The 26,460-nt window shown below is 54.2% G+C and overlaps 10 protein-coding genes across 10 annotated transcripts; 5 read left to right on the forward strand and 5 right to left on the reverse strand.

Moving 5' to 3' along the window:
- Positions 1–540: 540 nt before the first annotated feature.
- On the reverse strand, positions 541–1,174 carry EsH8_IV_001052 (40S ribosomal protein uS8; the record flags this gene model as incomplete). The annotated part of the gene is made up of 2 exons (XM_083265942.1): positions 541–800; positions 1,042–1,174. The coding sequence occupies 2 exons, from the start codon at positions 1,172–1,174 to the stop codon at positions 541–543; spliced, it is 393 nt and encodes a 130-aa protein (XP_083124837.1).
- Positions 1,175–1,889: 715 nt separating this feature from the next.
- Positions 1,890–2,578, forward strand: EsH8_IV_001053 (40S ribosomal protein eS12; the record flags this gene model as incomplete). The annotated part of the gene is made up of 3 exons (XM_083265943.1): positions 1,890–1,892; positions 2,083–2,401; positions 2,454–2,578. 3 exons carry the CDS (start codon positions 1,890–1,892, stop codon positions 2,576–2,578), a joined length of 447 nt encoding a protein of 148 aa, XP_083124838.1.
- A 287-nt stretch (positions 2,579–2,865) lies between these two features.
- EsH8_IV_001054 (peptidylprolyl isomerase) lies at positions 2,866–3,468 on the reverse strand (the record flags this gene model as incomplete). The annotated part of the gene is made up of 4 exons (XM_083265944.1): positions 2,866–2,883; positions 2,954–3,090; positions 3,164–3,266; positions 3,328–3,468. 4 exons carry the CDS (start codon positions 3,466–3,468, stop codon positions 2,866–2,868), a joined length of 399 nt encoding a protein of 132 aa, XP_083124839.1.
- A 1,329-nt stretch (positions 3,469–4,797) lies between these two features.
- Positions 4,798–6,595, forward strand: EsH8_IV_001055 (major facilitator superfamily domain-containing protein; the record flags this gene model as incomplete). The annotated part of the gene is made up of 2 exons (XM_083265945.1): positions 4,798–5,329; positions 5,388–6,595. 2 exons carry the CDS (start codon positions 4,798–4,800, stop codon positions 6,593–6,595), a joined length of 1,740 nt encoding a protein of 579 aa, XP_083124840.1.
- Positions 6,596–6,959: 364 nt separating this feature from the next.
- EsH8_IV_001056 (PUA-like domain-containing protein) lies at positions 6,960–8,123 on the reverse strand (the record flags this gene model as incomplete). The annotated part of the gene is made up of 3 exons (XM_083265946.1): positions 6,960–7,284; positions 7,342–7,617; positions 7,669–8,123. The coding sequence occupies 3 exons, from the start codon at positions 8,121–8,123 to the stop codon at positions 6,960–6,962; spliced, it is 1,056 nt and encodes a 351-aa protein (XP_083124841.1).
- Positions 8,124–10,656: 2,533 nt separating this feature from the next.
- On the forward strand, positions 10,657–11,571 carry EsH8_IV_001057 (J domain-containing protein; the record flags this gene model as incomplete). The annotated part of the gene is made up of 1 exon (XM_083265947.1): positions 10,657–11,571. One exon carries the CDS (start codon positions 10,657–10,659, stop codon positions 11,569–11,571), a length of 915 nt encoding a protein of 304 aa, XP_083124842.1.
- A 96-nt stretch (positions 11,572–11,667) lies between these two features.
- EsH8_IV_001058 (YgfZ/GcvT domain-containing protein) lies at positions 11,668–12,888 on the reverse strand (the record flags this gene model as incomplete). The annotated part of the gene is made up of 1 exon (XM_083265948.1): positions 11,668–12,888. The coding sequence occupies one exon, from the start codon at positions 12,886–12,888 to the stop codon at positions 11,668–11,670; it is 1,221 nt and encodes a 406-aa protein (XP_083124843.1).
- A 1,419-nt stretch (positions 12,889–14,307) lies between these two features.
- EsH8_IV_001059 (Kelch repeat-containing protein) lies at positions 14,308–16,208 on the forward strand (the record flags this gene model as incomplete). The annotated part of the gene is made up of 4 exons (XM_083265949.1): positions 14,308–14,437; positions 14,497–15,295; positions 15,354–15,695; positions 15,749–16,208. The coding sequence occupies 4 exons, from the start codon at positions 14,308–14,310 to the stop codon at positions 16,206–16,208; spliced, it is 1,731 nt and encodes a 576-aa protein (XP_083124844.1).
- A 622-nt stretch (positions 16,209–16,830) lies between these two features.
- Positions 16,831–17,121, forward strand: EsH8_IV_001060 (uncharacterized protein; the record flags this gene model as incomplete). The annotated part of the gene is made up of 1 exon (XM_083265950.1): positions 16,831–17,121. The coding sequence occupies one exon, from the start codon at positions 16,831–16,833 to the stop codon at positions 17,119–17,121; it is 291 nt and encodes a 96-aa protein (XP_083124845.1).
- An 8,271-nt stretch (positions 17,122–25,392) lies between these two features.
- EsH8_IV_001061 (uncharacterized protein) lies at positions 25,393–26,166 on the reverse strand (the record flags this gene model as incomplete). The annotated part of the gene is made up of 1 exon (XM_083265951.1): positions 25,393–26,166. One exon carries the CDS (start codon positions 26,164–26,166, stop codon positions 25,393–25,395), a length of 774 nt encoding a protein of 257 aa, XP_083124846.1.
- Positions 26,167–26,460: the final 294 nt, after the last annotated feature.

Here is a 26,460-nt window from a genome sequence, read left to right on the forward strand (position 1 = left end):
ATGACGTTCCGATAGCAACTTCAGCTTCCCGGGGTAGCAAAGCGCACCGGCCGCAGGATGGGAAACAGCACTGCGCCCCTCAAATCCCTCTATCGACGGATCCAAAGATTCTCTCCCACTGCCAGCAATTACAAACCCTGTACCCCGTTTCTCAATAGGGATGCTGGCAATGCGTCAAGTAACCGCCGAGGGCCGATAGTATTATTTTAATACGCACACTTGATGAGCTATATCTGCCGTTATCAACACTAACAGGAGCCCTCAGTTAGCATCGGTAGAGGTGGTGTTGTCTAATTCGCAATCATCACCGGCGGATCTGACATCTCACGAGGGTTGCACAACATAATGACTTGACACATCAAGTGACACATGGAAGACAGCTAGTATTGATGGGGTCTTGTTTGAAGTTCATTGCTTTTGGTGTAAATGAGATCCTAGCTCGATGGCCTCCGCTGGTATCGGCCATGGCTAACCCAAGTTGCCCCCCAAACGCCAAATTCCATGCCCCTTTATTTCAAAGACTTTTGGTTTCCGTCACACTTAGTAGAAGAAGCCGATAACCTTGCCGGCAACGTGCTTGCGACGGGCCTCCTCGTGGTCCATGATACCAGCGGAGGTGGTGAGGATGACGTAGCCGAACTGACGGGCGGGCAGCAGCTTGACAACCCACTTCTCGAGGTCGGAGAGGCGGACGTTGTAGCGGGGGGAGATGACACCGCACTTGTTGAGACGGCCGTTCAGCTGGACGACAATCTTGCCGGAGCGGTGGTCATCGACCTCCTCGAACTCGCCGATGTAGCCTGAAAAAAGATCAGTAAATTGTTGCGAGGATTTAAAACTTAAACATCACGAGGTAAAATCCGAAAAAGGTGTAAGATCTCCGCAAGGTTTTATCTATCGGCAACTTATAGGGGCTGGGTCGTGGGAGTGAAAGAGACGGTCGCCCTAGTTATCATGCCGAATGTATATTCCAAATGTCCTCCAAAGAAAGAAAGAAAAAGAAGAAAAAGGAATAAAGTCGTAGTAAATGTATGAACATACCGTGACGCTGCATGACCTGGAGGAACTTGATGATGACCTTGGAGCTAGGTCGGATAAGGACCTGGCGCTTGCCGGCCTTCTCGGCGTTGTTCATGCTCTTGAGAGCATCGTGGAGAACGGAGGTGCGGACCATTTTGACGGTTGGTGAATGCGGAGATTCTCAAGTCTAGGGAAATGAGGTATCTGCCAGCGAAAAGATTGTATGTTAGCCTTCCGAGGCCTACTGAGCATGGAGAGTGCCCTCCCAGGCAAGCTTCGATCGAGAGGAGGGTTCTGCCAGCTCATTGCTGAAGAGGAGGAGCGTATCAGATGTCATCGTCGTTGGCGGGAGCAGCCCGCAAAGAGCGCATCATCCGTCAGGATAGAGGTCGAAGTAATCGCATTCTCGAATCGCACGACTCGTCTGATTGCTCCCCTCCGGCATCAAGGAAAAGGCAAAAGACTCTGCTTGGATCAAGTCGCCATCGTTGCGTGTTTGTTACACATACCTCGTTGATTGAACGGTTCCGCTGAAGGATTGGCAAGATTGTCGGTGGAGGGTCGTGATGGAAAGGAAGAAGAGGAAAAAAGAGGCCTTCGTGGGAAACCAATGTGCCCACCCCGAAAAAAATTGCCAGTCGTCTTGTGGGTGGTCTGTGCGCGAGAAAAATTGCCCTAAGCGCACGGCTGGGCGACTCCACTCAGCCAATAAGCGATCTCTGACAGTGGCACACAAACCTTCTTGTCACTTTTCCCTGTGCCTTAACCGCGACACGGCAAAAGTTCACTTTATTCATACACTACCCATAACATTACAACACCACTCTTCGAGGATCGCACCGACAGGAACTTGACCGCAAATTCTCAAGATGGTGAGTCTGCGCCGAAACCCCATTTAAATTTGCCAGACGACGCAGATTTCCCAGCTGCCCGCAAAATTTTCAATTAGATGGCGGGCGCTGGGTAATCTTGCGGGCGCAAGGCCAATCGATACCCTGGGCATGGACTTGTCGCTTTTGAGAGAGCCATTTTCGCTAACCGTTGGCCTTGCGCAATCTGCAGTCGGACGTAGAAGAGAACAACGCCCCCGAGGTGGCCGAGGAGGTCGAGGTTTCCGCCGATGCTGGCTCCAAGGGCCAGATGTCCGTTCTTGACGCCCTTAAGGGTGTCCTGAAGCTCGCTCTCATGCACGACGGTCTTGCCCGTGGTCTCCGCGAAGCCTCCAAGGCTCTCGACCGCCGCCAGGCCCACATGTGCGTCCTCAACGAGGCTTGCGAGGAGGAGGCCTACAAGAAGCTGGTCATCGCTCTCTGCTCCGAGCACAAGATCCCCTTGATCAAGGTCCCCGACGGCAAGCAGCTCGGCGAGTGGGCTGGTCTCTGTGAGTGACACATGAAGTGCATCTGTCGTAGATGTGGACTAACAAGATACAGGCGTGTTGGACCGTGAGGGCAACGCCCGCAAGGTTGTCAACTGCTCTTGCGTCGTCGTCAAGGACTGGGGTGAAGAGTCCCAGGAGCGCTCCATCCTTCTCAACTACTTCCAGACCGAGCAGTAAATTTGGGTATGCTTCATGATTTGAATTTGGGCGTCACGACGGGGAGAAGGGTATAGAGGGGCGGCGGGGAAATCTGGAACCGTCGCTAGAACGATCTTTCGGTTGTACTCTAGCTTCTTCAGCTGGCATCTCGAAACAAAAAATGGAGGACTCCCTCTGGAGGTCAGGTCAACTTGCATCAGGGCAAAAAAAGAGAAACGGCATTGGGCACTCTTAAACCAAATTTATCTTCACCATGTGACTCGTTGTGAACGTGATGCTATCAAAGCGGCTGAAACCCCTGGATTCTATTTCCTGCCCTCGACCTGTGTTGAAGGTTAGCGTTTCTCGGACAGGGCACCCGCATGAGATACGTATTGGTAGGCAGACACTTACCATGATGATGTGGTATCCGAACTCCGTCTTGGCCTCTCCAAAAACTGGACTTGTTGTAGTGCTCGTGGCCAGACCAAATGCGACGTCCTCAAACTTGGGGTCCAGACTTCCCTTCGTCTTCCAACCTAGAGAGCCGCCTGCCCGATTGTCAGCACGCCATGCCCTCTCTCTCTCATCCGCGGTACACCTTCAGGTGAAAATGACACTCACCTTGCCTCGCCTTGTCTTCGGAGAACTCTCTCGCAACCTCGTCAAACTTGGTTCCGTTTCTCAGCTTAACCAAGGCTTCCTCCTTCTTAGCATGTTTCTCGCACTAGACGTCTTCTGTCAGATCGCGATGTCTCGGAAAACTCTAGCCATGAGAAGACTCTCACCAGAATATGGCGGACGTTGATGGACTGCGCGCCTTTGGCCTTGGCTCCCTTGTCATCGCTCTCACCCTTGCCTCCCTTCTTTCCTCCTCCGGACTTGCCGCCGTCCTTCTTCTCCGCAGGCTTTTTGTCGTTTTTCCCCATCTTGACTGCGCGGAGTTTGCGGTTTGGTGGTGCTGAAAATTGGATTGGTAGTTGATGGTGGGGGAATTGAGGCACACAACACTCACTATACCCCACCAACAAGAGACCCTGTCAACGGTGGAGGCACGACCAATGGAGTGCGGGGGGACAGGACCTCAGCACCTCGGCCGCCGCCGTTGACTACCTAAACTCACGCAGAAACAAGCTTACCTACAGAAGAAATTGGTGACATTGACAATATACACGATCGCTCAAGGTGAGCTATTATGGAGCTAAGCTATATCTCTAGGTTCTCATTATTTATATGTACTCTAATCATTTAACCTGGCTATCTTTTTTCAGCAACGAGAACCTTTGTTACCAAGTGGACCAAGCGCTATCGAACACAGCTGGGCGTCTTCCATCCTCCCATGCGTATTTATACCCAGCACTCCTATAGCCGACAACTTGAAAGTGTCGTTATGACGAATTTTGAGGGCAGCCCTATCTCGAAGAACAAGGGCCAGTCGTCAACAGCAAGTCCTTGAAATCCGGCCACGTCATTTCAAGCACCTTAATCCTCAATACGTTGGTAATCAATGGTCGTTGTGAGTCCACCGGTGTTAGGGATATTATCTGCCAAATCGGTCAAAGCCTTCTGCCGTGAGCAATTGTGACAATACAGATAGACACTACTTGCCCATTACCTATGGCCGACATTTTGTCTATTTCATCTGCAATATTCCTTAACCCATGATTCCTTGAATGCAAATAATTCATTCGCAGTCAAATCTAGTTACGAACGTTCTTCGCGGCCCGCGTTCTACAACAAGTACAACAACCGCATGGTCAACCACCGTAGGTCATAGGAACCCGCGCACTTCACCCGGGTCTCTAGGGTGCTCCTCGTCAGAGCTAGAAATGTAACGAAGTTGTCGTCCCTTCGTGAGATCTACTTTCCACTTGGTTCGTGGGATGGCCTCTGCCTCGGGGTTCGCCTCTTCGCGATAGGAGAAGACGAAAATAATGGAACTGCTGCTACACTTACACCCCGAGTAAATCCGATCTTTGCGAAGACGTTGTCTGCGTAGCCTCAGGGCCCCAGTGTTGTTGCAGTCATTGAGGGTCTCTGGCTCTACTAGCTCCTGGGAATAAACCGGAGGCGACGTGAGAGTGCAAAGAGGTTCGCCTTCGCAGCAGTAGAATGAAGTCATACACCGGATTACTCCTCATGACTCGGGTTTTCGCGCCGTCTTTAACCTCATTGGGGCCTCGCCTCTGTTTTGCTTATGGAAAAGATGCAATCGCTTGTTGCCTTCACCGTTGTTTTTAGGAGGACCTGCTCAGAAAATGCAGTCTTTTCTCCAATACCGGCGGGCGGGCGTACAGGCCCAGGCGCAAATTGACCGCGATATTGGGAAAGCCCAAACCTCCAATCCAACCGAACGGCCGCATGCCGAGCCGGTTTCCCCGGCGCAAGAGGAAAAGCGGCGGAGCTTGTCATTGGACTCACCTGGCGGGGCCAGGACTGAAGTCGGCAGCGAACGACTCGAGGAAAATCTGGCGGTCGTTGAGCGCAGCCAGACAGCGCGGACCCAATGTTCCGAAGGCACGGCTCTGGGCCGGGTGTTGACCGGTATTCACGTCCGCGACCGCACAGTAGACGAAGGACACGAGGGGCGCGTCTTCGTCGTCGGCTGGGCGGGACCACACGATGCTCTGGACCCGCACAACTGGTCAACGATGAAGCGCATCGGCGTGACGCTACAGATATCCGTCATTGCGCTCTTTGTCGGAGCCGCTTCAGGTATCGATGCAACGGTGCTTCCGCAGGCTTCTAGAGAATTCGGCGTCAGTGAAGTTGCCGAATCACTAGCTACAGGTATGTTTTACACCCACCCGGTATTGCTTGGCTCAAGCCACTGACATCTGGGTGCTAGGCCTATACCTGGTAGGCATGGGCCTTGGGTCGCTCATAGCTGGCCCATTTTCGGAAACTTTTGGTCGCAACGTCGTCTACGTTGGTTCCATGGCAGTTTTCATGATTTGGATCATGGCGGCCGGTCTGGCGCCAAACTTTGGGGCTCAAATCACGTTTCGGTTCCTGGCCGGGTGCTCCGCCTCGACACCGTTGGTTTGCTCTGGTGGTTCGATAGCAGACATGTACAACAGGCTCGAAAAGACTTGGAGTTTCCCCCTGTATGCCATCACCTGCTTCGGCGGGCCCATGATCGGGGCCGTCATGGGTGCCTACATCGGTCCTTCGGACGCTGTAAGCTGGCGCTGGTCCGAATGGACGGTGTTGATATCTGCCGGGCTTGTCCTGGCTCTCGTCATTCTCTGCATGCCCGAGACCTACGGCCCGTTGCTCTTGCAATGGAAGGCCGCCCACTATCGAAGGATCACCGGCGACTCTCGCTTCCGCTCCGAGCATGAGATTGTCGACGCTACTCTGTTCAGCCGTCTCAAAACCAGCATGACAAGGCCGTTTCTCATGCTGACTGAGCCCATCATCATGGCAATGACCTTGTACATCACTGTCGTCTACATCGTCCTCTTCACGTTCCTCGTCGGATGGCCGTACATCTTCGAGTACACCTATGGCCTCAGCCAGGGTCTTGCAAACATCATCTTCATCGCCATGTTTATTGGCACGCAAGCCAACTTTGTATTCGTACCGTCAATTTACTCAATGACGGCGAAGCACGTCAAGCAGGGTGAGGATGGCGCAGGATTCCGACCGGAAATCCGCCTGTGGTACGCCATGTTCGGCGCTGCCGCCGCTATCCCCATCTCCCTGTTCTGGCTCGGCTGGACAAACTTTTCTAGCATTAGCATCTGGTCAGCCATATTTGCTGTCGCCGTCTTTGGGTACGGAGTCACTGGGATCTTCATCTGCGTGTACATGTACATCATCGACTCATACGAGATATATTCGGCGTCCGCGCTCACGTTTGTCTCCCTGATCAGATACACAGTCGCGGGGGGGATTACTGTCGTTGGGATCCCCTTCTACGAGAACATGGGAACGCACTACGCACTAACGATTTTGGCCTGTATATCGGCCGTGCTGGTGCCGATACCATATGTGCTGTATTACTACGGACACTGGATTCGAGCCAAGAGTAGATTCGCGGTGTCAATCTAACGCCGAATTGCCTTCTGCGTCATAAACAAAGGTGGATGAATGAGTAGATAGAAGCCCTAGAAGCCCTAGAAGCCCTAGAAGCTACGACTACTCCATTTATACTACAAGGCCCTCATGAAGTAGCCATTATTTGGTTGGTGGGTATACCACCTCCATAACCTTAGTTTGCTTATTGGTATCTCATAGTCAATAGAGAAACCTTACAGGGAACTTGTAAACTAGTCGTTATTCATCATCATTATTCGTAAAGTAGTCTACAGGTGTAGTAGAGTAGGTAATACAGGGTATCTCTGGAAACCAACCAGCAGTGCCTTGCAACGGCCCGCTTGGTCGATGTGAAATTTTTTGGGTTTGCATCTCCACATCAAACAGTTATGATCAATCCCAATCCGCAGCCCTCCTGGCCCAGCGAGGCCTTGAACTCGCTGGCGCGCCTCCAGTGCTCGCGGTCGATGCGCTCCTCCTCTTTGCGCAGCTTAAAATCGAGCAGCCCGTCGTCGCCCTTGCGCTGGCGGACGATCTCGGCCTCGACTCTCTTAAACATCTGCCAGCTGTCCATCTGAGACGGGCGCGGTACCTGCTGCACCTGCTCTAGGCTCTTCTGGCCGTCGACGCGCTCCAAGAGGAGCTCGAGGCGGTACTTGTCTGTGGTGGCATCCAGCTTATTGCCGTATTGACGGATGGTGTAACTGGGAAATGTCTGTTAGCCGACGAAGAGCGAGCCCAGTGGGTGGAAATGAACTTACAGCCCGTCATAGCGTACACCAGCTTGGGGAGCAAGGACACTCTTGAGGCGGTAGCCTCTGAGAATGCGGATTTGGGTGCCGACTTGGGTGAGGAGGGAGACGTGCATGTCGGAGAGGCGGCCCTCGCGGACGTATCGGTAGAGGTTGCCGCGGACATGCTCCTCACGTCCGGTCAGGAGTGGAAGAGCGGTGACTCCGTACTTGCCCTTGGTGGGCTTCTCGACCGCAGTGCCAAGGATACCGTCACGGTGGGCGCAAGCCAGGTTCAGCCACCAGCTATGGAAAATCAGCACACTTGTATTGGTTATAGGGGGCGCATTGCCTTACTGGCCAGGCTCAAACTGCTGCTTTACTTCAAGCTCCGAAATGGGATCCCGACAGCTGTTGCGGATGGTCCACGACTCGAGGGGATCCTTGCTGGCGGCGGTGAAATGGATGTCGCGCATTTCTCCGCCGATGGACAAGCGACGCTGGCGCATCTGGTCGAGGGAGAAATACTGATCGCGGAAGCGGGCCCTCCATATCTTCTGAAGGCTCTCGGCAACAACCATGTCGGTGCGAAAGCGGAGGGGTAACGGTGATGGGCGATAGGCGGGGTCGAGAATATCAGCAAGGAGCTTGTCCAAACGGGCGTACTGGAGAGTCTCGAAGTCCAATGTAGGGTTGTGCCGCAGCTCCTCCTTCAGGGCCTTCTCAAGAAGACCCTGGATCTTTTCGTCGTTGGGACCCAGGTTCTTCTCTTGTCGAAGTGATGTTCGCACGGAGTCGCAAAGTTCGAGCATCTCTTCCTTTGTTGGCAGGGGCTCTGCGGAGGGAGAGGATGGAACGGCTATGAAGATGTCAGACCCTATCAAAAAGTGGCCGGTGGTTGGTAGTATTGACCTGCTCCTGGGTATCTCATGAAGTATGTCTCTGATGATCCGTCCATGTGGAAGGGCGAGCGGCAGGGCCTTGTCATGACTTGGGTAGACGACATGACGATTCAAATTGCAATATACCTTGAATGTTCAAGGAATGAATGTCGTATGGCGGATATTTGTAGGTGTTGAGACTCGCATCTACACGGCGGAGTACCTCCGAGTTGCTTTGCTGAAGTCTCCGGAACTAGTCGTTGGGACTTGGGTGGAGTATATTCTCTTGATGATAAGCGTGTTTGGAAATGGGCGGCTTCAAGATGAAGGAGGAATGAACAACGGCTTATATGAAAAGTAGAACATCAGGGCAATAGTTTGAAGAGAAGGAAGATAAAAGCCCCAGGAAAACTTCCGGTGGTGTTTGGGCTAGCCAAGCGTGAACTCTTTGGCCATCGGATCCACGGGCGATGCGATGCGATGCGAAGCGATACGAGATGGCCGGAAGTAGAAACAGCTCAGGTACCATGTGAACTAGCTCTGAGACAAAACGTGCAAAATGGGAAAGTAATGTCCGTTTGAACCAGCCTGCTGGGAAGAGGTTGGGTTCGGAGAGCAACAACGATGAGCTTTCATCGCGTCTTTCAGCTCTGGTGGTGGCGTGCGCTACCGAGGGGTTGGTTTGGGTTGCCAAGGTTGCTGGGGCTGCTGCCAAGTTGACTGGGAGGCTTTCGTCAAACCCCTGGGAAGGGGGGTAAGGTCGGCACAATGGCCGACGGGGAATTTGGAAGGTACCCGATGGCTACAGGTGTTCCAGACTTGCCCCATGTGGTGGCCTCTTTCCTAGGCTTGAGGGCCAAATCTATGGTCTTGGGCGAAAATCTGCTCATCCCCTAATCCAACTCCGGTGATGCTGTGAGACATCTTGTTACAGGATAAACCCCAAGGCATGGCAAGCTGCATAGGACGCAATGGGCAGATCCCTCGCCCAAGTTGTTGGCGCTTTGCCCGACCATGTGGCACCTGTCCGGAGAGGTCGGATTCAGGTCGGCTGTGGTTAACCATTTCCGGCGCTCAGTTGGGAGCACATGTGCGTAGTCCGCCTCGAGAGTCTTTGACAAGAACGGGAAACGCAAAGTTTGAACAATCCGCAATCCGAGCATAGGCGGCCCTCTTTCGTATGCCGAGTCCTGTAACTGCACCAACCACCATCGGTGGCGGCCCCCATCTCAGTGAATGTACATCAATAGGAGAGCCAACTAAGTACCTGTCCGATCTCGGTGGCATCACCCATGAGACTCCGGACAAAGGGATGCTCCTAACTATGTCCGCCCAACTCATTGGCATAACGGCTCTCTCTTCACTCCCAAACTGGTCAAGGCGGAAGAGTGAGCACACTTGGCAGATTTGCCGCCCGCCCCCAATACCTCACTTGGCGGGCGTACCAGCGTCAACCTGTCTCATCCCAAAACATGTTGCGCTGGGTCTGACGTTATAAAACCAGGTTTTTGGCTCTTTAGCAGAAGAACCAACCGCTCCTAGGTCAACAAGCCAGGAATTTTCCGGTAAGAGATTTACTGTGGCTTCGAGGGGTTTGTTGTGGGAGAGACGTAAGTGGGTTCAACCTTTGCATCAGCGGGCGCAAGAGACCAACTGAAGACCCTCCCAGGTATGCTGATTGATGAAGAAAGAGGTGCCTAAAGAACGCACCGCTTAACCCGATATTTTTGCTGAGGACTTTAACTCCCCTGTATTCCAAGGGAAAGGAAAACTCCAGTCGGGTTGTGATGGTGCGATGGTGGTGTTGGTCGCTTTGGGCTAGAACACGGAAGTTGACCTCATGGGAGTTGACAAAGAACTCGGCCACTCTTCAATGCCAGGTGGCAAGCCGTGCTGGTCCACGCTGGGCAGAATTAAATGCCATGCTTCAGAACGGAAAGAAGAAAATTGTACGTAGTAGGACTATGGTGTGCTTGTGGTGATTGGCTTTTCTCCGTCCGTCTCTCTCTTCTCTCTCTCCGACGTGTAGACCTGCCATTTACCGCCAGACGGTCTGCAACAGGAGTTTTGTACATCGCCGACAAGGCAGGGAACTAGACGCTAACCACCAGATGGAAGCAGACACAAGCAGCCTCGAGTAATGAGGAACATCGAAAGGGAAACCAATGCAGTTCTCCCCTCCCAAGGGAGAGACGAGGTCTGGTATTCCTCCCAATCCCTTGCAGAATAGTTGAAACTCCACCACCCTATGATGGTAAGATCTAAATCCCCGCCAGGAAACGGCGAATGCTGTGTAAGTGAGGGGTACGGACGTAAGATGAAGCAAGCTCCTGTGGTTGCCGTTGCGTATGTGTCGGGCGTGAGCAAAGGAGTTCGATCTCCACTTTTCTCTTGACGTGAGTCGCCCAGTGCCACTTGCTCTACGCGAACCGACGGGTTATCTTGGCGCGCAGTCTTTAACCACATGCAAATCTACAACTTTTCATCAACCTTCCTCCAGGCACGAAAAAAAAAAAACCCTCCCCCCGACAACGCGCCGAAAATGGACGGCAACAAAGACTTACTCGCGAAAGCGCAAGAGTACTCGTCCAACAACGTCGACTTGTACGAACTGCTCCAAATCGGCGCCAGCACAACCGAAGAGAAGGATATCAGGCGCGCGTGGCGTAAACAGTCGCTCAACTACCACCCAGACAAGCTCAAGGACGCATTCGACCCGGAGAAATGGGAGCTTATCGAGACGGCCCGCGACATCCTCCTCGACGCCGCCGCCCGCACCGCCTACGACAATGCCCGCAAGGCCGTGCTTTTGCGGAAAGCCGAGCGCGAACGCGTCCAGGGCCATCGCAAGCGCATGATTGATGAGCTTGAGGCTGCGGAGCAGGAAGCCAAGAGACAAAAGCTTGCCCAGGAGGAGCGCGCCCGTGAGCTGGACCGCGAGAGGGCGCGGCTGGCCGAAGAGGGGCGGCGGCGCATCGCTGAAGAGGACGAGAGGTTCAAGAGGGAAAACCTGGAGCGGATGGAAAGGGAGAGAGAGCCTGACGAGTACGACGAGAAGCTGGCGGATCTACAAAGACGGCTAGATGAGACCAGGCGGCGCAAAGCCGAGAAAAAGGCAAGAAAGAAGGGCGAGGTGGTTGATGGCGGTGATACTAGCAAGGCACCGAGTACAGCTCCAGCCGCAGAACCGGCGCCGGCACCGACACCAACGGCGGCTGACTGGGAGCGTCTCAAGGCTCGGGCGAGCGCGGCTCAGAGACTTAAAGAAGCCCGGAAGGCGGCTGCGGCTGGGCTGGCGACAGAAGAAGAGGTCCAGCGAAGACTTGATGCATGCAAGGCTTTGGATCCGAGGCTGAAAGAAGCCACCAAGGCAGCGTAGACTGGACTGAGGACGGGAGAGACGACGAAAGCATGTTTAAACAATTATACCCCCTTTTCCTTTTTTTTATTCTACAATAAGAGCTGCGCCGACTTTTCAGTTGGCAGAGGTCCCGTCTAGCCCATTCCTCAGCCACTCGGGCACGAACGCCTTGATCTTTACTGCGTTGTTTTTGTCCTCCTCGCCCCACTGCAACAGGAACTCGTTGGCAGGGTCGAAAGTGGAAGCGGCCGTCTCGCCGGGCAGGACAATGTCCGTCATGATCTCCAGACGGCAGAGCCCCAGACCAATGTTTCCAATGCCCTTGAGCCACTTGCCCGCGCTTCTTCCCCTCTTGCCAGACCTGCCGATGCTCGTCTCCCGTGGGATTGTCTCTGCTGGCAAGCCCTCGGGTCCGTGGTTCGCGTCCTCCTCTGGCCGGTATTGCAGCGTCTGTGGGACGGCCCTATCCACGTCGTACACCATGCAGGGCAGTATTCTCTTGCGCACCACTCCGCGATGCTTCGTCCGAATCGTAAGCTCCTGTCCCACGTAGCAGCCCTTGTGAAAGTCGATCCCGTTCATGTAGTCCATGTTCGTCTCCTGGGGCAGCGAGTGCTCACGGATGATCTCGTCCTGCCCCTCGGGGACGCCCTGCAAGTACCGTCTGATCGTGTAGCTGTCCTCCGTGGTCGCGTTGAGATCCAGCTGCGGCGGCGTGTCTCTTCCCTGTACCAGGCGGTATCCCAGCCCCAGCGTCCTCGGATCACGGGTGATGGTGCTTAATGTGACAGCATCCGTCGTGATAGGCTTCCCACTGTCGTCCCAGGCATGCCACACCGTGGCCTCATCCGCCGCGAGCAGCCGAACATTGAGCTTGGCCCTCAGCTTGTACCGCTTGATGTGCTTCGTCAGCCTTTCGGCCTCGTTCGCGTCGACCTCGATCAGGAACCTGGTGCCTGCCTGCTCCTGCTCCGCGGCTGCACCGCCACCGAGGCCGGCATTGTCCGGGTAAATGAAGACATCGTGCAGGATCCGGCCGGTGGCGTTGAGGAACGCGGCGTAGAAGCCGGTCGGCCTCGCGCGAGCCTCCTTGGACGCGATGTTGCCTGTGATGACGCCCTGAAGGAACTTTGCCGCGTCGGGGCCGGCGACGGAGATGAGGCGTCGCGAGGGCAGCGCTGCGAAGCCGGCTGTGGGCGGCGCAGGGGGCGGCGGGCTGATGTTGCTCGAGTATTGCCGACGCTGCTGCTGCTGGCGACATGAGCGGCAGACGAAGCTTGCAGCAGACAGCTGCTTGCGCGCGGCGAGCGTCGCGTTGCGCGAAATGACACTCATCGTTGATGCCCGGTCGTTGACCTCGGTGAATATGCAGGGGGGAAAAAAGATGGATTGTCGGTTCAATCGGTGACCGAGCTAGCTACACGGCATGCGAACTCCCGCGATGGGGCTGGGATGTGGAAAGAAAATTGTTCCCAGTTGGTAATGACGTCTGGCCCTGGCGCCGGGATGTACGGGGACCGTGGCCGGGTAATCATTTGTTAATTAAGGCAAGGTACGGAGTATCGGGCGGCCCAATTAGCTCCGACAGGCTCCCGCTGCTGGCTCCTCCCTGGCTCCGAAGGTGGCCTGAGCTTTGGGGGCTAAGTTGCTGCCTGGGACGACGACACGTCCAAGCTTCTCATAACATCCTCTCAAACTTGACGATGCTTCTGAAGTGGATTTCCTTGCCAGCAAAGTATCCATATCAAGTGGAACAGATTCGATGATTTATAGTGACACACGGCGATACGGACAGGGCATACACACACTAGGTCTAAATGCTTGGTTGCCTAGCAGGTACTGAATCTAGAACAGGATGTGGCGGCCCCTTGCCAATTGCTCAAGACAGCCCCTGTTCTTCGGAGTACTGCTGAAACCTTCCCATTGGACTGGTAAATTGATGGATGTTTTCAGTTGGGTTCTCTCTCCGTTGTATGTTCTGTTTCTGTACGGTCACTGGTAGCTGAGATTGTGAGTCAATGGTCCAGCTTCGTACTAGCTGAGAGAGAGAGAGCTCAGCAAATATGCTATCTTGTTCGTGGTCCTCCCCGTGGCCCCCAGAGAATGACGCTGGCAATCGACAGTGCCGGGCGGATGAGTGTGGCACAGCATGCAGTTCCCTCCGCAAGGCTGAGGGCTTTCAATGCGGCCTGGTGGCCCCCAAAGCTCCCCTGTATATGAACCCCCAGCGGTGCACCGCCAATGGGACACTCGGCGGCAGCGGTTCTAGTAAGCACTAATGTTTCCTGCCCCATGGCAGGGAATTGCCAAGAAGAGGAATACACAAAACCAGCCACTCTCCGCATTCGGAGCCCACAAATCGGTGCCGTGGATCGACGTCCCGTACCACTCGCGGTGATTGTTGGATCAGGGGTTGGTTGCTGGGTTCAATCCGTTAACTCGAGCGGATCCTTGAATCCTAATCATGTGTTTTGCCGATCCTGCTCGAGAATTCAGAACCTGGACATGTTTTCTCATGCTCCTTCCCGCCCGCGTTGACCCTTGCCGTCTCAACCTTCTCCTCGATTTCTCCTGCGATCGCCAGATGGCGTGGATTGAAGCTACATCGGAAAGTTTCTTGGCAGTATCTTAACCAGTCGGCTCAAGGGGACATTGTCCTGATTTGCTGTAGCCGAAGCAGTAGTGGTTCGATACAAAGCAGCGTCGCAGCTCATCTCCAGTCTCGCACCCAACTCGTTCACCCAACTGCCCTCCATGGTGTCGCGCTCATGGATGGCGGCATTGTTCGCCGTCGGCCAACTTTCGACAATGTCTAGCGCCGATGATTCCAAGGCTGTGGACGTTCCTTCGGTTGATAATTTTCTGAGAAGAGTCTTCGCTCGTCGTGAGTTTTCTGGTCCCGAGCAAGTGTCTGTTGTTATGAGGCGTGACTGACGGAGGCAGCTTCGGTGATCGGCGACTGGGCCTATTTCGACGGAGGAGAGGTATCTCAGCATATCAACAGCGGGAAGAATACCACAAACCCGTCCACCCCACTGTCAAGCACCCTATCAATCGACCTCTCGAAGTCATGGACGCCCTCAGAGGTAGAGATCAAGCAAACGCAAAAGGGGGCCCCAAACATGATGAGGCAGGCAATATTCACGGACAACTCATCGAACGCTTTCTACATCTGGGGAGGCTTTGCGTCTTACGACGCTGATCCACCTGCTGCGCGGCTCTGGAAATTTGAGGCCGATGGTAGCGGAGGCGGCTCGTGGGCCACGTCACTTAAACCCGGCAACGACTTCTTCACCCAGCTCACCCGCTCCCACAGCGGTGCTTTTGTTAGCACTCCCGACTCTGGCTTCTACTTCGGCGGATACTCGAGCTCCGACTCCGACCCTAATCCCAATGGTCCCGTGCCGGGCTTTCTACAGTTCAACTACACAGCAGAGGATCAGGCATGGTCCAACCACACTGATGTTCCGTACTCCAGCTACGGCACTTCAGTTGGAGCCAGCGCACAATACATACCCAACTACGGGCCTAATGGTCTGGTTATGGTTCTCGGCGGAAGGGAACATGTTATTGGAACCGGCCAGAGCAACTCGAACGTAGGATACCTCAGCCTGGGGACGGTCTACTTTATGGACCCTGTGACGAAGACGTGGTACTCCCAGAAAACCAGCGGAAACGCACCTGGGCCGCGCATGTGGCACTGCACAGTGGGCGTTCAGAGCCCTAACAACACGTATGAAATGTAAGTATATCAAGCTTTTGTCGGATGGCCTTGCTTGCAGTTTGCTAATAAGATATAGCTTTGTCTTTGGCGGCAGTAATACTCTGAACAGCGAGACCTACGACGATGTTTACATTCTTTCCCTCCCTGGATTCGTCTGGAAAAAGGCAGAATACACGTCAAACTCGCCACGAGATGCTATGTCGTGCGTTGTTGCTGGTCAACGTCAGATGGTCACCTTTGGAGGGATCAATCGGATGCGGTGGAACGACAACTCTACAAATTTCTTCCGTGATAAGGACACCTTCCCACAGGGAGTGGGCGTTTTTGACCTGACGGATCTGGAATGGAAGGACCAGTATGATGCTGGGGCCTCCAGTTACGACTCACCGGATGTTGTTAAGACTTGGTATAACGAGGGGTGAGTTTTGCTTTTACGGTCCCATAAAGACAGCATTTCTAACGAGACACCAGCAACCTCGCGAATGTCGAATATTCTTCAGGAGTTGAGGCACTCATCAGCGTTGGAAAATCCAGCTCCGACTCTGGTTCTAGTTCTGGCACCGGCACAGGCTCCAACAACTCCGGTTCCAGCTCGGCAAATACCGGAGCGATCGCTGGCGGCGTAGTGGGAGGTGTTGTAGGTGCTGCTCTGATTGGTCTGGCTGCATTTTGCTTTGTGAGACGGCGGAAGCACAAGCAGGTCCCGACGGAAGATGCCAGTGTTGCCGAAGCGCCATCTCATGAGATGGGAGAGGCCTACTCTCCGGTGCCGGCGCCGTCAACAACCGCAGCGCCCTCCGAGCTCCAGGGAGAGTACCGGGACTACTCGGGAACCGATGTTCCTAAGACGATACAACCGCCCGAAATGGATGCTCAGGCGCCTCGGCATTTTTACGCTGCAGAGCTCGACGGAACTGAGTCAAAGAGGTAATATAATGTTAGGTGTGGCTTAATGATCAGACGTATATATTCAGAAGTCTTTCCATGAGCCAAATCATAGAATAAAGATTAATATATCTACTAAACTTATTACATCGCAGAGCTCACTCTGTAAGGCTCGTTTCTCGCCAGGCGTTTAAACACATCCAGTGAACTACTAAGTCGCAATTCAGCAACAGCAGTCTATGCCGAACGTTGCTTAGGCGCGTAGTTAGCCTCAGAAAGCATGACAAGGGATAGATGAGGCGGGCCAATCAGTCTACGGCATATTATGAGGGACTGCTGCTATTGCGAGGCGCGGCATCTACAAGCTGTCTGCTAACAACCCGCTCATCAACGGCCCATTGCTCAACCGTCTGAAATGTGCCCTGCTTATACAGCCAAGGGTCATGGACTTCACTTTGCCCAAGTCGAACGACCGACTCACTATAACATTGCGAGTGATACAATCCAGCACTTTAGCCGTGGTGTTTTCTTTATCTCTCTCTTCCATCATCTAGTGCTGCAGGAGTGTTTCATCATATCGTGTTACCTTGGTGCAGGTAGCTCGACAGGCTCCGGATTTCACGATACGGTTATCGAATTGCGTGTATTTGTCGCTGCGGCTAGCGACCATGGATCCTCTCAGCATCACCGCCTCTGGGGTCGCAATCATCGGAGCCATCGTCAAATCGTACGACACAATCGAAAGGATCCAAGGCTTCCCCAAAGCTTTGGACGAAGTCAAGAAGCATCTGCCCCTTGTGCAGAAGATCCTCCAAGATGCGGGGCAGAGGTTCCAGTCGACGACGCTCGATGAGCATGAAAACAAAACAGTCCTCGAGACAGTCCGGCACTGCGAAGAGAAGGCCAAAATGCTGAAGGGTATCTTCGACGAGCTCGAGAATAAATTCAAGGAAGACTGAGACGCCACGAAAACCTGGACCCGGCCCGGGCTCGGTACAGAGAGGCGCTGCGGAGCAGGAAGGCGCATCAGGCTGAGGGCCTGATGAAGGACCTCCTGAGCAATATGAAGGCATTGGTCATACACGAGGTTTTGACCTTTGTTAAACATGAAAAGTATCACAAAGCTCTCAACGAACTATCAGCGGCCTCCGAGCCAACTTCAGAGCGTAATACCAAACCCGCCTATAAGTACGCACAGCTGAGCAGGGTGGCTCAGTATCCTAGACCGGAACAGAGGAGCATACTTCCAGGTCTTTGCTCTGTTTTGGGAAAACAAAAGTGCTTGTTTTCATGTCGTTATTCAGAGAATACTTCTGATGCTGACAGGGAGAGGGGGGAAGAGGGAGTGTCCAGTCGTCGGCTATTCTATTGTTTGCATCATATCTTTAACCATGGCGCTTCGCTGAAAAGAGAGGAGTGCTAACAAATATTCTCAGGCCGTATAAACCATGACATCCAGCTATCCAAGAACAGTCGGTTCGTCGGCCGTTATGGTGCAGTTGGGGAATTGCAAACCATGCTGGCCGTGCCAAAGAAGAGGATGCTGGAGGATGACGCGGCGGTGGCTGATCTCGTGGCCGCGCTCACTTGCCTTCCATTGGCTATCAGCCATGCTGGAGCTTACATCAAACGAAACGATGTCTCTGCTAAAGGGTACCATGATCTGACGAGGCTCGCGAACTTCCATCGCGACCACGTGGCTTATATAGTTCGGACAAACCCACAAAACTGACCCCTTCGCTGCCGAGCTACCAGGGTTTTTATCTCAGATCGAGTCAAAGGCTATACCATGCTCTATACTCCCCGATTACGGACTCGAAGAACAACTGACGAATGCTATTGAAATACTCCTTGGCCAGGCTTTTATCGCCGAGCGAGATGATAGTTATACATATGATATGAATAGCTTGGTTAATTTGGGGGCAAGGGTTTGGGCCGATAAATCAGGAGGGGGGGGGGGGGGGGGTGGCAACCAGACCAGCAGAAAGGCGATTATTAGCCTTGCGAAATGGTTTCCGAATACCAATATCCAGAACCAACGACAGTGGCGCACATATCTGCCGCACCCCCTCAAAATTGAGACCTAAGAAGCATCAATTCTAGGCTACCGGGCTTGAAGATACCTGGAAGTTGATGGGATATATAAAGCGGCACCCAGAGTACCTCGACGGCTGATTTTAAGCACAAAAACGAACGCTTGAACGGGCGGACGAAGGGTTGTTGGACTCGCAGCTATTGCCAGCAAGAACGTATGTCGACAGCGGTCGATACCACGAGTGTGTCGAAATACTTGAAGATGTGGTGGCAATTTGACCAAAGGCGACATCCGAAGAATATCATAAATTACTCTCATTTCAGCAAGTCCTTGTAACAAGGTATTTCTGGGCGGGACGTTCTCACGGCGCAGCGCTCAAAGAAGACGACTATATTCGAATCCGTTCGCAGGTAATACTCGACAGGGTGCGTAAAGCAGGCGGCCGCATTGAGGAGGCTATCAAAATACTCCAAACACCTGCAAGATATCTATAAGCAGATATTGTATGAAGGAAACCCACGCTTGCTCGACGTCCAGGATTTGGCAAAGGCATACATCACCGGCGGAGCGATATAGCGAAGGGGTCGAGCTACTGGAGCAAGTGGCTGCAGCAAGAGACAGTACGCTCGACGAAAAACACCCACAACGGCTCAGAACACAGCATGCGTCTGCAGTAGCATACCTAAGCGATTAAGAACACAGGGAGAGTGGCGTAAAGCTACTTGAACGTGTAGTGGAAGTCGAGAAGACGAGAGTCGGTGCGCAACACCCGCAGCCACTTTCCGCACAACACGAGCTATCGCGTGCATATATCTTGGCCGGAAGAGCCAAAGACGCAGACACTGAGTTCATAGAGCATGTAATATCGGTGCGAGAGGGGACGCTCCGTGAATATCGCCCGGACACAGTGGCCTCACGATTAGTGCTGGCGGCGGCGCGTGGGTAGAAAGACATCGAGCCATCAATATCATAATACCCCCTAAAGATCGTCAAGTTTAGGGCATTTGATAGAGCGTGGCTCAAAACATCATTCAGGTCAGCCTAAAGGATCGCTACAAACGAGGGACTGCCATGAGAAGACACTCCAGTGTAAGCCTGGGAAGTAGCCATAGTTGTAAACTGACTCACATCATGCGTCGCCTCAACGTGTCAGACGCGACGGGATTACTACCTCAAACGTATCAGTGAGTAGATCAGTTGTAGTTGACTATCTTATGCTCGATGCGGCTGAAGTGTCATGAGCATGTAGCTATGAAACCTCCCTTGCGGAGCAGAGAAAAAGATCCTTGGGTCATGTAATGGAACTCGGGGACTACTCCGCCACGTTTGGGGAACATTCTATAAGCACAGAGTAAACCATCTGTGGCATTGTCGCCTTTGCTCATGATGACACACTCACTAGTTGAGCCAAACGGGTTCAGTCTCGAACCCGGACAGGGCATCGGCCCGGCGTCTCCACTCATCCAGTGCACCCGTAGCTGGGTTTCCGTCCTGCAAGACTCGGCTTCAGATGGTGTGCCTGTTACCACTAAAACTTTTGCGTTTCGTACCGGAAGATGGAGGTAAGACCCGGGGCCGATGGGTTTGTTGCTGGCAGCGGGGAACCGGCCGCGATGGCCGAACCAGCCAGACGGCCAAGTCGGCCGAATATCCAACCGTTGAGCCCCAGCCAGAAGAGAGCAGGGCCCAGGATGTAGAGGAAAATGCAACAGTGGATCTAGCTGTCACGGTCATCGAGCTATTCGCACCCGATCATCAACATCAGGCCTGCTCCATCTCCTTCCTCCCTTGCCGATCGCCTGAGCCCAACGGCGCAAATCATGACAGCATCACGGTCGGACAGACATGACCCCCCGTCGCGCCAGCAACACCGCCGGCGTAACTAATCAACCTCGTCCCTTCAAGGGATCATCCATCGAATGACTTCATCATATTAGGGGTCCAAACGGGACCCGCGGAATTGGCACCAGCTGAAGGGTCGATGTCTAAATTGTGGAGACGGCCAGCACTCTCCTCTCTAGCGGAAGTGTAAGAGGCCGAGGGTGGAGGGGTGTTCTCGAAGCCCGGACTTTGGCAGCTCCCCGAAGAGCCCGGGTTTCCCGTTGCGGCAGCCGCATGCGACCCGCGTATTTTGCGTTTGCGTTTGCGCCTAGCCCGTTCCCCTTCGTTCCCGCCCACAGAGGGCGCGCCAGCCTGGGCACGGCGGAGGGCTAGTGAGTGTAGAGGGAGAGCCAGAGATGGGAGCGGGGGTGCTAAGATAAGCGGAGCGAACAATCGATGACGGGGGGATCAAGTCCTCCTTTGTGCGCAGCTCTCGTACGTCGGGGTTAAAGGCCAGCGAAGTCCGCTCCGCGAGCGCCGCGCTCACCAGTCGCGTGGTCATCACACACACCCACCTACCCACCCATGCCCCCCTCCCACCCGCTGGTAGTCGAATCGCGGAATCGAGTACGAGTGCGATTGCGCGAGAGCGCGACAGCCCTAAGCTAAAGCAGATTTGCGACTCTACCCGTCATGGGGCCCTGAATCAGAGATCGTCACGTTCGTCCAGTCAGGCGCCGTCCGGGCCACCCATCATCCCGTCCCTCCGGACACCGGGTTTCGTTTGGATGACAAGCCGTTTTGAGTGACACAAACACATGTTTGGATGACAAACTCTGAAATGTTTCCCTCGAATATCCCAAATCGATCCGTCCCCCCTTCCCTGGGAGAGAACCGCGTAGAACCCAACTAGGCACCCGGACGGCCACGGGCCAACTCTTGTTTTCTCTCTGTATCTCGCTGCCTACCTTGTGTGAACTGCTGGTCTGGTAGTAAGCGGACCCTAACGGCCTCTCGGTGTGGGGAACTCGAGGTGCCGAAGGGAGACGGAGCGATTTCATAAGGGGAGATGAATAACACAGCAGTGCAATGCCCCCGTCCCGTTCACCCCTGCTTTACTCCGCGATGTTGTGCCTGTGATGGAAGACAACGGGGGCCGGGGCGAGATGCCCTTGGAGATAAGTGACCAGATAGATCCTCAACGACAATCTCACCATCGCAACCGTTTGTTTTCTTGGGTCCGCAATCAAATGCGCCCCAGTCTCTATGGCAGATGCTCGTCTCGACGATGGTTGCAGCAGCAGCACAATGGGTACCGTCTTCACCGAGGCGGTGACCGACCGGCCAGTAATTAAGTTTCATCTGACAAATTTGTCGACGGTAGAAAAAAAGCCCCTCTCCCGTCCTCGTCGACGACTCGGTCTCGATGCCCAGCACGTTCTACGGGAAGGTTGTGGGCCCGTCGCCGAAGTGCACGTACGTACAGACGCGGGCCGCGGCTTGCTTGCATGCTGTCCTTGCATTTGGATTTCCAATACGCAGGAAAGGGGGGGGAAGGCTGTGGATCGCCAGCCAGCGTGCCAGCCAGCAACCAGGCAGAGATGAATAATCGGGCCCCGCCTCGGCTTACCAAATCATCAAAGAAAACCACAGAGCATTACTACTCCTGCACAATTATCAATCCACAAAATTTCCCGCCTGTTAATTCCACACCCCCCCACTCCCGTTTATCCACCTTTCGGCCCCGGGGTTACTGCCGTGAAATGGTTCTGGACTTAAGATGTGAGATTAACTCCAACGCCAAGCCTCCCATCAACTGGGCGGGGGGTGCAGCGAAGCAGCGCATCTGCGCAAGGCACATCTCGAGATTTCAGGCCCCCCACCCGAATCACTGTGACTCAAACTCCGAACGGAGCGGGGATGGATTTTGGCCTCGACCGTGGTCCTTTTCGCTTGTGTTGGCCTTAATTGGTTTTTCCCTTCCCTACTCCCCCTCGTCAAAGTCATACCCACGAATGATCCTCACGGCTCACGCATTCGCTCCCCCTGCAACTTCTGAAAATCTTCGCCCTTGGGCCGCAGTGGCAGCCCACCCCCGCAGTGTTCCCACCCGCCCCGCCGTGCCGAAAGACTCACACTCGCAGGCTCTTCCGCACCGCCGCCAAAATCGCCGCAGCCCGGCGGAGACGGAAGGGCGTGTAGGATTGTGGATGGGTGAACCGAGTGTAAGAGAGCGATGGGGCGGGCGGGCGGGCGGGCGGTCATCTTGCGAGCCTGGGAAGGAGCTTCCGTAATCAACAAGACGATCTGTGGCCTTATCAGCAGATCATCAATGATACAAGCAAACCCCGCGGCCAGGCCCGTGGAGCAGATGACATGATTGATGCGCGAAGATCACAACCGTCAACCGCCCTGTCCATAGCAAGTCCTAGCAGTCCTAGCGGACCAGGGCTCGCAAACGTGACGCTGACAGGACTTTGCAACACCAGCCGTGCTTTGCATTGTGTGTAAAACGTGAGGACAGCGGCCGAGCAGGCAATCCGTAATGGCTATTGCGATTGGAATTGCGTGCGCGAGACAAAACCGGCCTGTGCTTTGCACAAAACCCGCCTCAGATGATCGACGACCAAGCAAGGCAGAAAGGGTCCAGATGCGCGAACCCCACGCCCAGCGGCCCAGTGTCTCATCCGGGGGGTGAGTGTGGACGTGTCACCTGGCACCTGCACGCACTTTCCGCTGCCGCAGCGAGGTTGGGTACGGCCTTTGCCAATTTCCCGTAATGCTTGCCCAAGGCCAGCGCAGGGCTCCCCTCCCCCTTCACCGCCCTGCGTTGCCGTGTTGAGAGGCTCTCAGCTGCAGCATAAGAAACCCCACGATAAGCAAGGTCGGGGAGGAATAAAAAATTTCTTTGAAATTTACAGGGCTGGCGAAATCGGGAGCGGTCAAGCGAGGGCATCGTGGGACACTTGTGTCTGGGCATTGAATCGGGCGTGGTGATTTAGCGCATAGGCCTAGACATTAGGCGCATAAAATTTCCCTTGCCGAGACCTGGTTTTGGCTCGGTTGATTGCGTGCGCACAGCGAAACCAGTGTTCTCTGCCGCCTCTCGCTGCCTTTCTTTCTTCTCTCTAGACCCCGCGGGATTCGGTCCCTCGATCGGGAAGGTTGCTCGTGTGAAACAAAACAAGCGTCCTTCGTCGCTGGCTGCAATTGATCTCCCGAAGAACGATCCGCACAGGACTTTAGGCTTGCCGAGACTGGCGAGTGCAATGGCGGGGGATTGACTGTGACGCTGCGGTGCTCTGAACCGATGTTGCCGGATCGGCTATGGAGTCCGACGGCGGCGGGACTGGGGAGCGGCAATCATCTCCCTCGTCTTCGTTATCGTTGGCCGTCGGCCCAATGGTGTTTGTGCCGGCAGTCCAAAGCGAAGTCGGAATAGCCAGTTTATCTCCAGGTCGGACGAATCATTTTGACGGAAGAACGATTGTATTTTTATTTTTTCTTATAGCATACTCTCCTCTGTTCTCTTGTCACTGCCAGTCGGGTTCCAGAACGGTTCGCCACGAAATTCGAAATGGTCTGGCATCAGGCAGCGCCGGCATCGCGAAGTTGATGAGTTGTCCAGCAACAGGCTGGCAAATCTGGCCATTGCCTGATTCCTTACTGTCGGCCACAACCGACAAATAACCAGGGGGTCCTGGATACTCGCAGGGGAAATCAAGCCCCAATCCTCATGCCATTTCCATCTCCCCCTCTAATTTCCAATCTCCTCAATCTTGAGTAAGATGCTGCGCCTTATGTCAGCCAGGATGATGGTCGCTTAAGCCTGGAGGATGGACACCCGTAGGAAAGGAGACATGTGGTGTTCGGGGGCCCAAGCGCGCCCACAGCTGTTGGCCGGCTCCTCGAGTTTGGCCGAACGGGGTCCAGCTTGTACGTGCCTCTTCAGCACTCCGAGTGTTGTCTCTGACATGTCCTGCGTATGCCCGCCTTCTGGATGCTACCCTTGTGGCCGCTTGGGAACATTAGCTTCTTCTGGACCGCCGTCTCCAGTCGGGCGGGATTCGTCCGTCCGCCCTGGAGAAGTGATGACTGATTGACTCTGCCACCCTCGGCAAGTCGCATTTGCTTTCAAGGCCGCGCACTCCGCGCATCGTCCGCGGACCATGATGCACGCGCTGTCTATGTCGGCTTCGTATCGTCGTAATCGTCTCGTTCATATTTTTCGACACGCGCAACTGCGCCATGCTTGGTTCTTGCCCGTTTCCATCCAAGGCAGCGACCAAAACCCGCCGGATCAGATCATCTGTGAAGCCGAAGCCATCGTCGCCTTCACTGCCTAAATTTCACCATCAGCGGCCTAGCTCATATGCCACTCCGTTCGTGGTACAGGTGCATGCGAAATGTGCGAGTCTCCAATGTTAGCCTTTGTGCAATCAGTCTCGGGTGCACGGGAAAAAAGTTATGCTGGCGTCGGGGTTTTCGCTTTCCAGGCAGCCTCTTGGTAATGCCGACTAATTGGGGGGGTGTTAAAACACACCGCCAAAGTCCGAATGCCACGATTCCTTCATGATTCGTCCGCGATACGGCAACACGGCTTTAGTGAGAGGTGCGTTGGCGGGTGTGTCGATAGAAAGTCGGGCGGAACGGTTCCAGCGGTGCAGTGAATGAGGTAAGCGAGCGAGGGAGGCCGGAGTTTGAGCGACGCCGATCTGCCGAGATCGCTGGGCGCACTCACTTGGACAATCTGGTACCTGAAAGTGTGGTCCGGCTAGCATATTTTTTTTTTCCGCCGTAGCGCTTTGTCTGTCTTGCACAATCATGTGGACCGCCTAAATGACTCGTCAGCCAGTTTCAACACAGATGAGGCGATTGAGCTTGATGCAATCGTGACTTCCTCACGTGTGCAAGTTAATGGGAAAAGGGGGTTCAGATTGAAGCTTGTTTCAATTGATTCTTGCTCGCTTAAGGGGTACTGTTGTCACCCAGCGGCTCTGTAACTATCTGTCTGTAACACAAGGCTGGACCACTCAACCACAGGTCTCCACGATGGGAGCCAGGGAGCGGCAGCAGAAGAGAAGTAACTTCCAATAATCGTCCATTATCCATCAAGGCCCTCATTTGTGATCCACCAGATCAACCATCTGTGCCTTGTTCTCCGTTGCAACATAAGAAAAAAAAAAGAGAAGAGAGAAATTCTTGAGTGGTGACATTGCTGTCTTTTCGTATACCCGCCATTCCATATTCGTAACCCATGCCGTTGTTGGTATCGGTAAGAATAACGCCGTGCTATGCAAACGCTCGCTGAAAGCCAAAAAAGAGACCCAAAAAATCACAGACGAAGGGGTGACATCATCTCGAGTGTTGACTTCTAGTACACTGAGATGGCAGACACGAGCCTTGCTGGATTGCGCGCCGGGAGGTAGTAGCCTTCTGAGTAGAAGGAGCCGGCGTTTTGTTGTGAGATCTCTTCCTTGGCCTCCTTCTCAGAGAAGGTGAGGACGGCGTTTGGCGGTGATGGAGGCATCGACTCGTCGTCTGAAGTATCGGAGTCGTGCTCAAGCTCTGGTGGTGATGAGCTGCTGGAGTGGGATGGTGTGCGGACAAGCTCGAGCTGTGCGTAGTCCTCCTCAAGATCGTCCTCCATGTCGTAGTCTTCTGATACCTCAACGGCGGTGGCACTCGGGGAGGCGGGGACGGAGGCGGAGGGCATGCGGCGGAGGGAGACGGTGTCGGCCATCTCGATGTCGTCCTCCTCGTAGTCGTCATCGGAAGAGTCCGAAGAGGAGTCCGAGTCGTCATCGGCGGCCCAGTCATCATCTTCAGGGTCCTCAGCGATGGCGTCGGCCCATTGTACGTGGCGCTCCTCGCTCTTGGTGGCTCCGCGGACGGATTGGTTGAACCAGCTTTCTTGTTCACGCTCGGCATCGGCAAGCTCAAGCATCAGGGAGTCGAGGAGGTTGGCATGGCCGACGAGGAGGCGGAGGTCGTGGTCGGAGCGGGCCGCCTCTGACGAGAGCTTGGCCCGGGCCTTGTGGGCGAGGTAGTAGGTCTGAGTGATGCTCATCTTCTTCTTCTGGGCGGTGATGTGGAGTGGTGAGGAAGAAGAACGAGTGGAAGGAGTAAAAGTGGTTGTTGTCGACATTTTGTGTGAGTGTGCACCAACGGTGACTGATGTCGCGATTTTGGTAGGTATGACTCAAAGCGAGATCGGGGGTTTATGGGCGGTGCAGGGATGCCTAGGCTAGTTGGCTGGTCTGCGAAGCTTTGATAATCCCAAAGGGCGGTATCCGATAAGTGAAGCGAACACTGGGTAGCAGCTCGTATGCACGAATGGGAATGTTATGTAGATGAGGGCTTGGGTTGTAAGTCCTTCTTCTTGGATATCCTGAACTGTGATTTGAATCTGAAGCTGAGGCTGGGTGATGATGGGATTTCT

Source organism: Colletotrichum jinshuiense, chromosome 4 (assembly GCF_051148585.1).
Source record: "Colletotrichum jinshuiense chromosome 4, complete sequence".
Taxonomy (NCBI): Eukaryota; Fungi; Ascomycota; class Sordariomycetes; order Glomerellales; family Glomerellaceae; genus Colletotrichum; species Colletotrichum jinshuiense.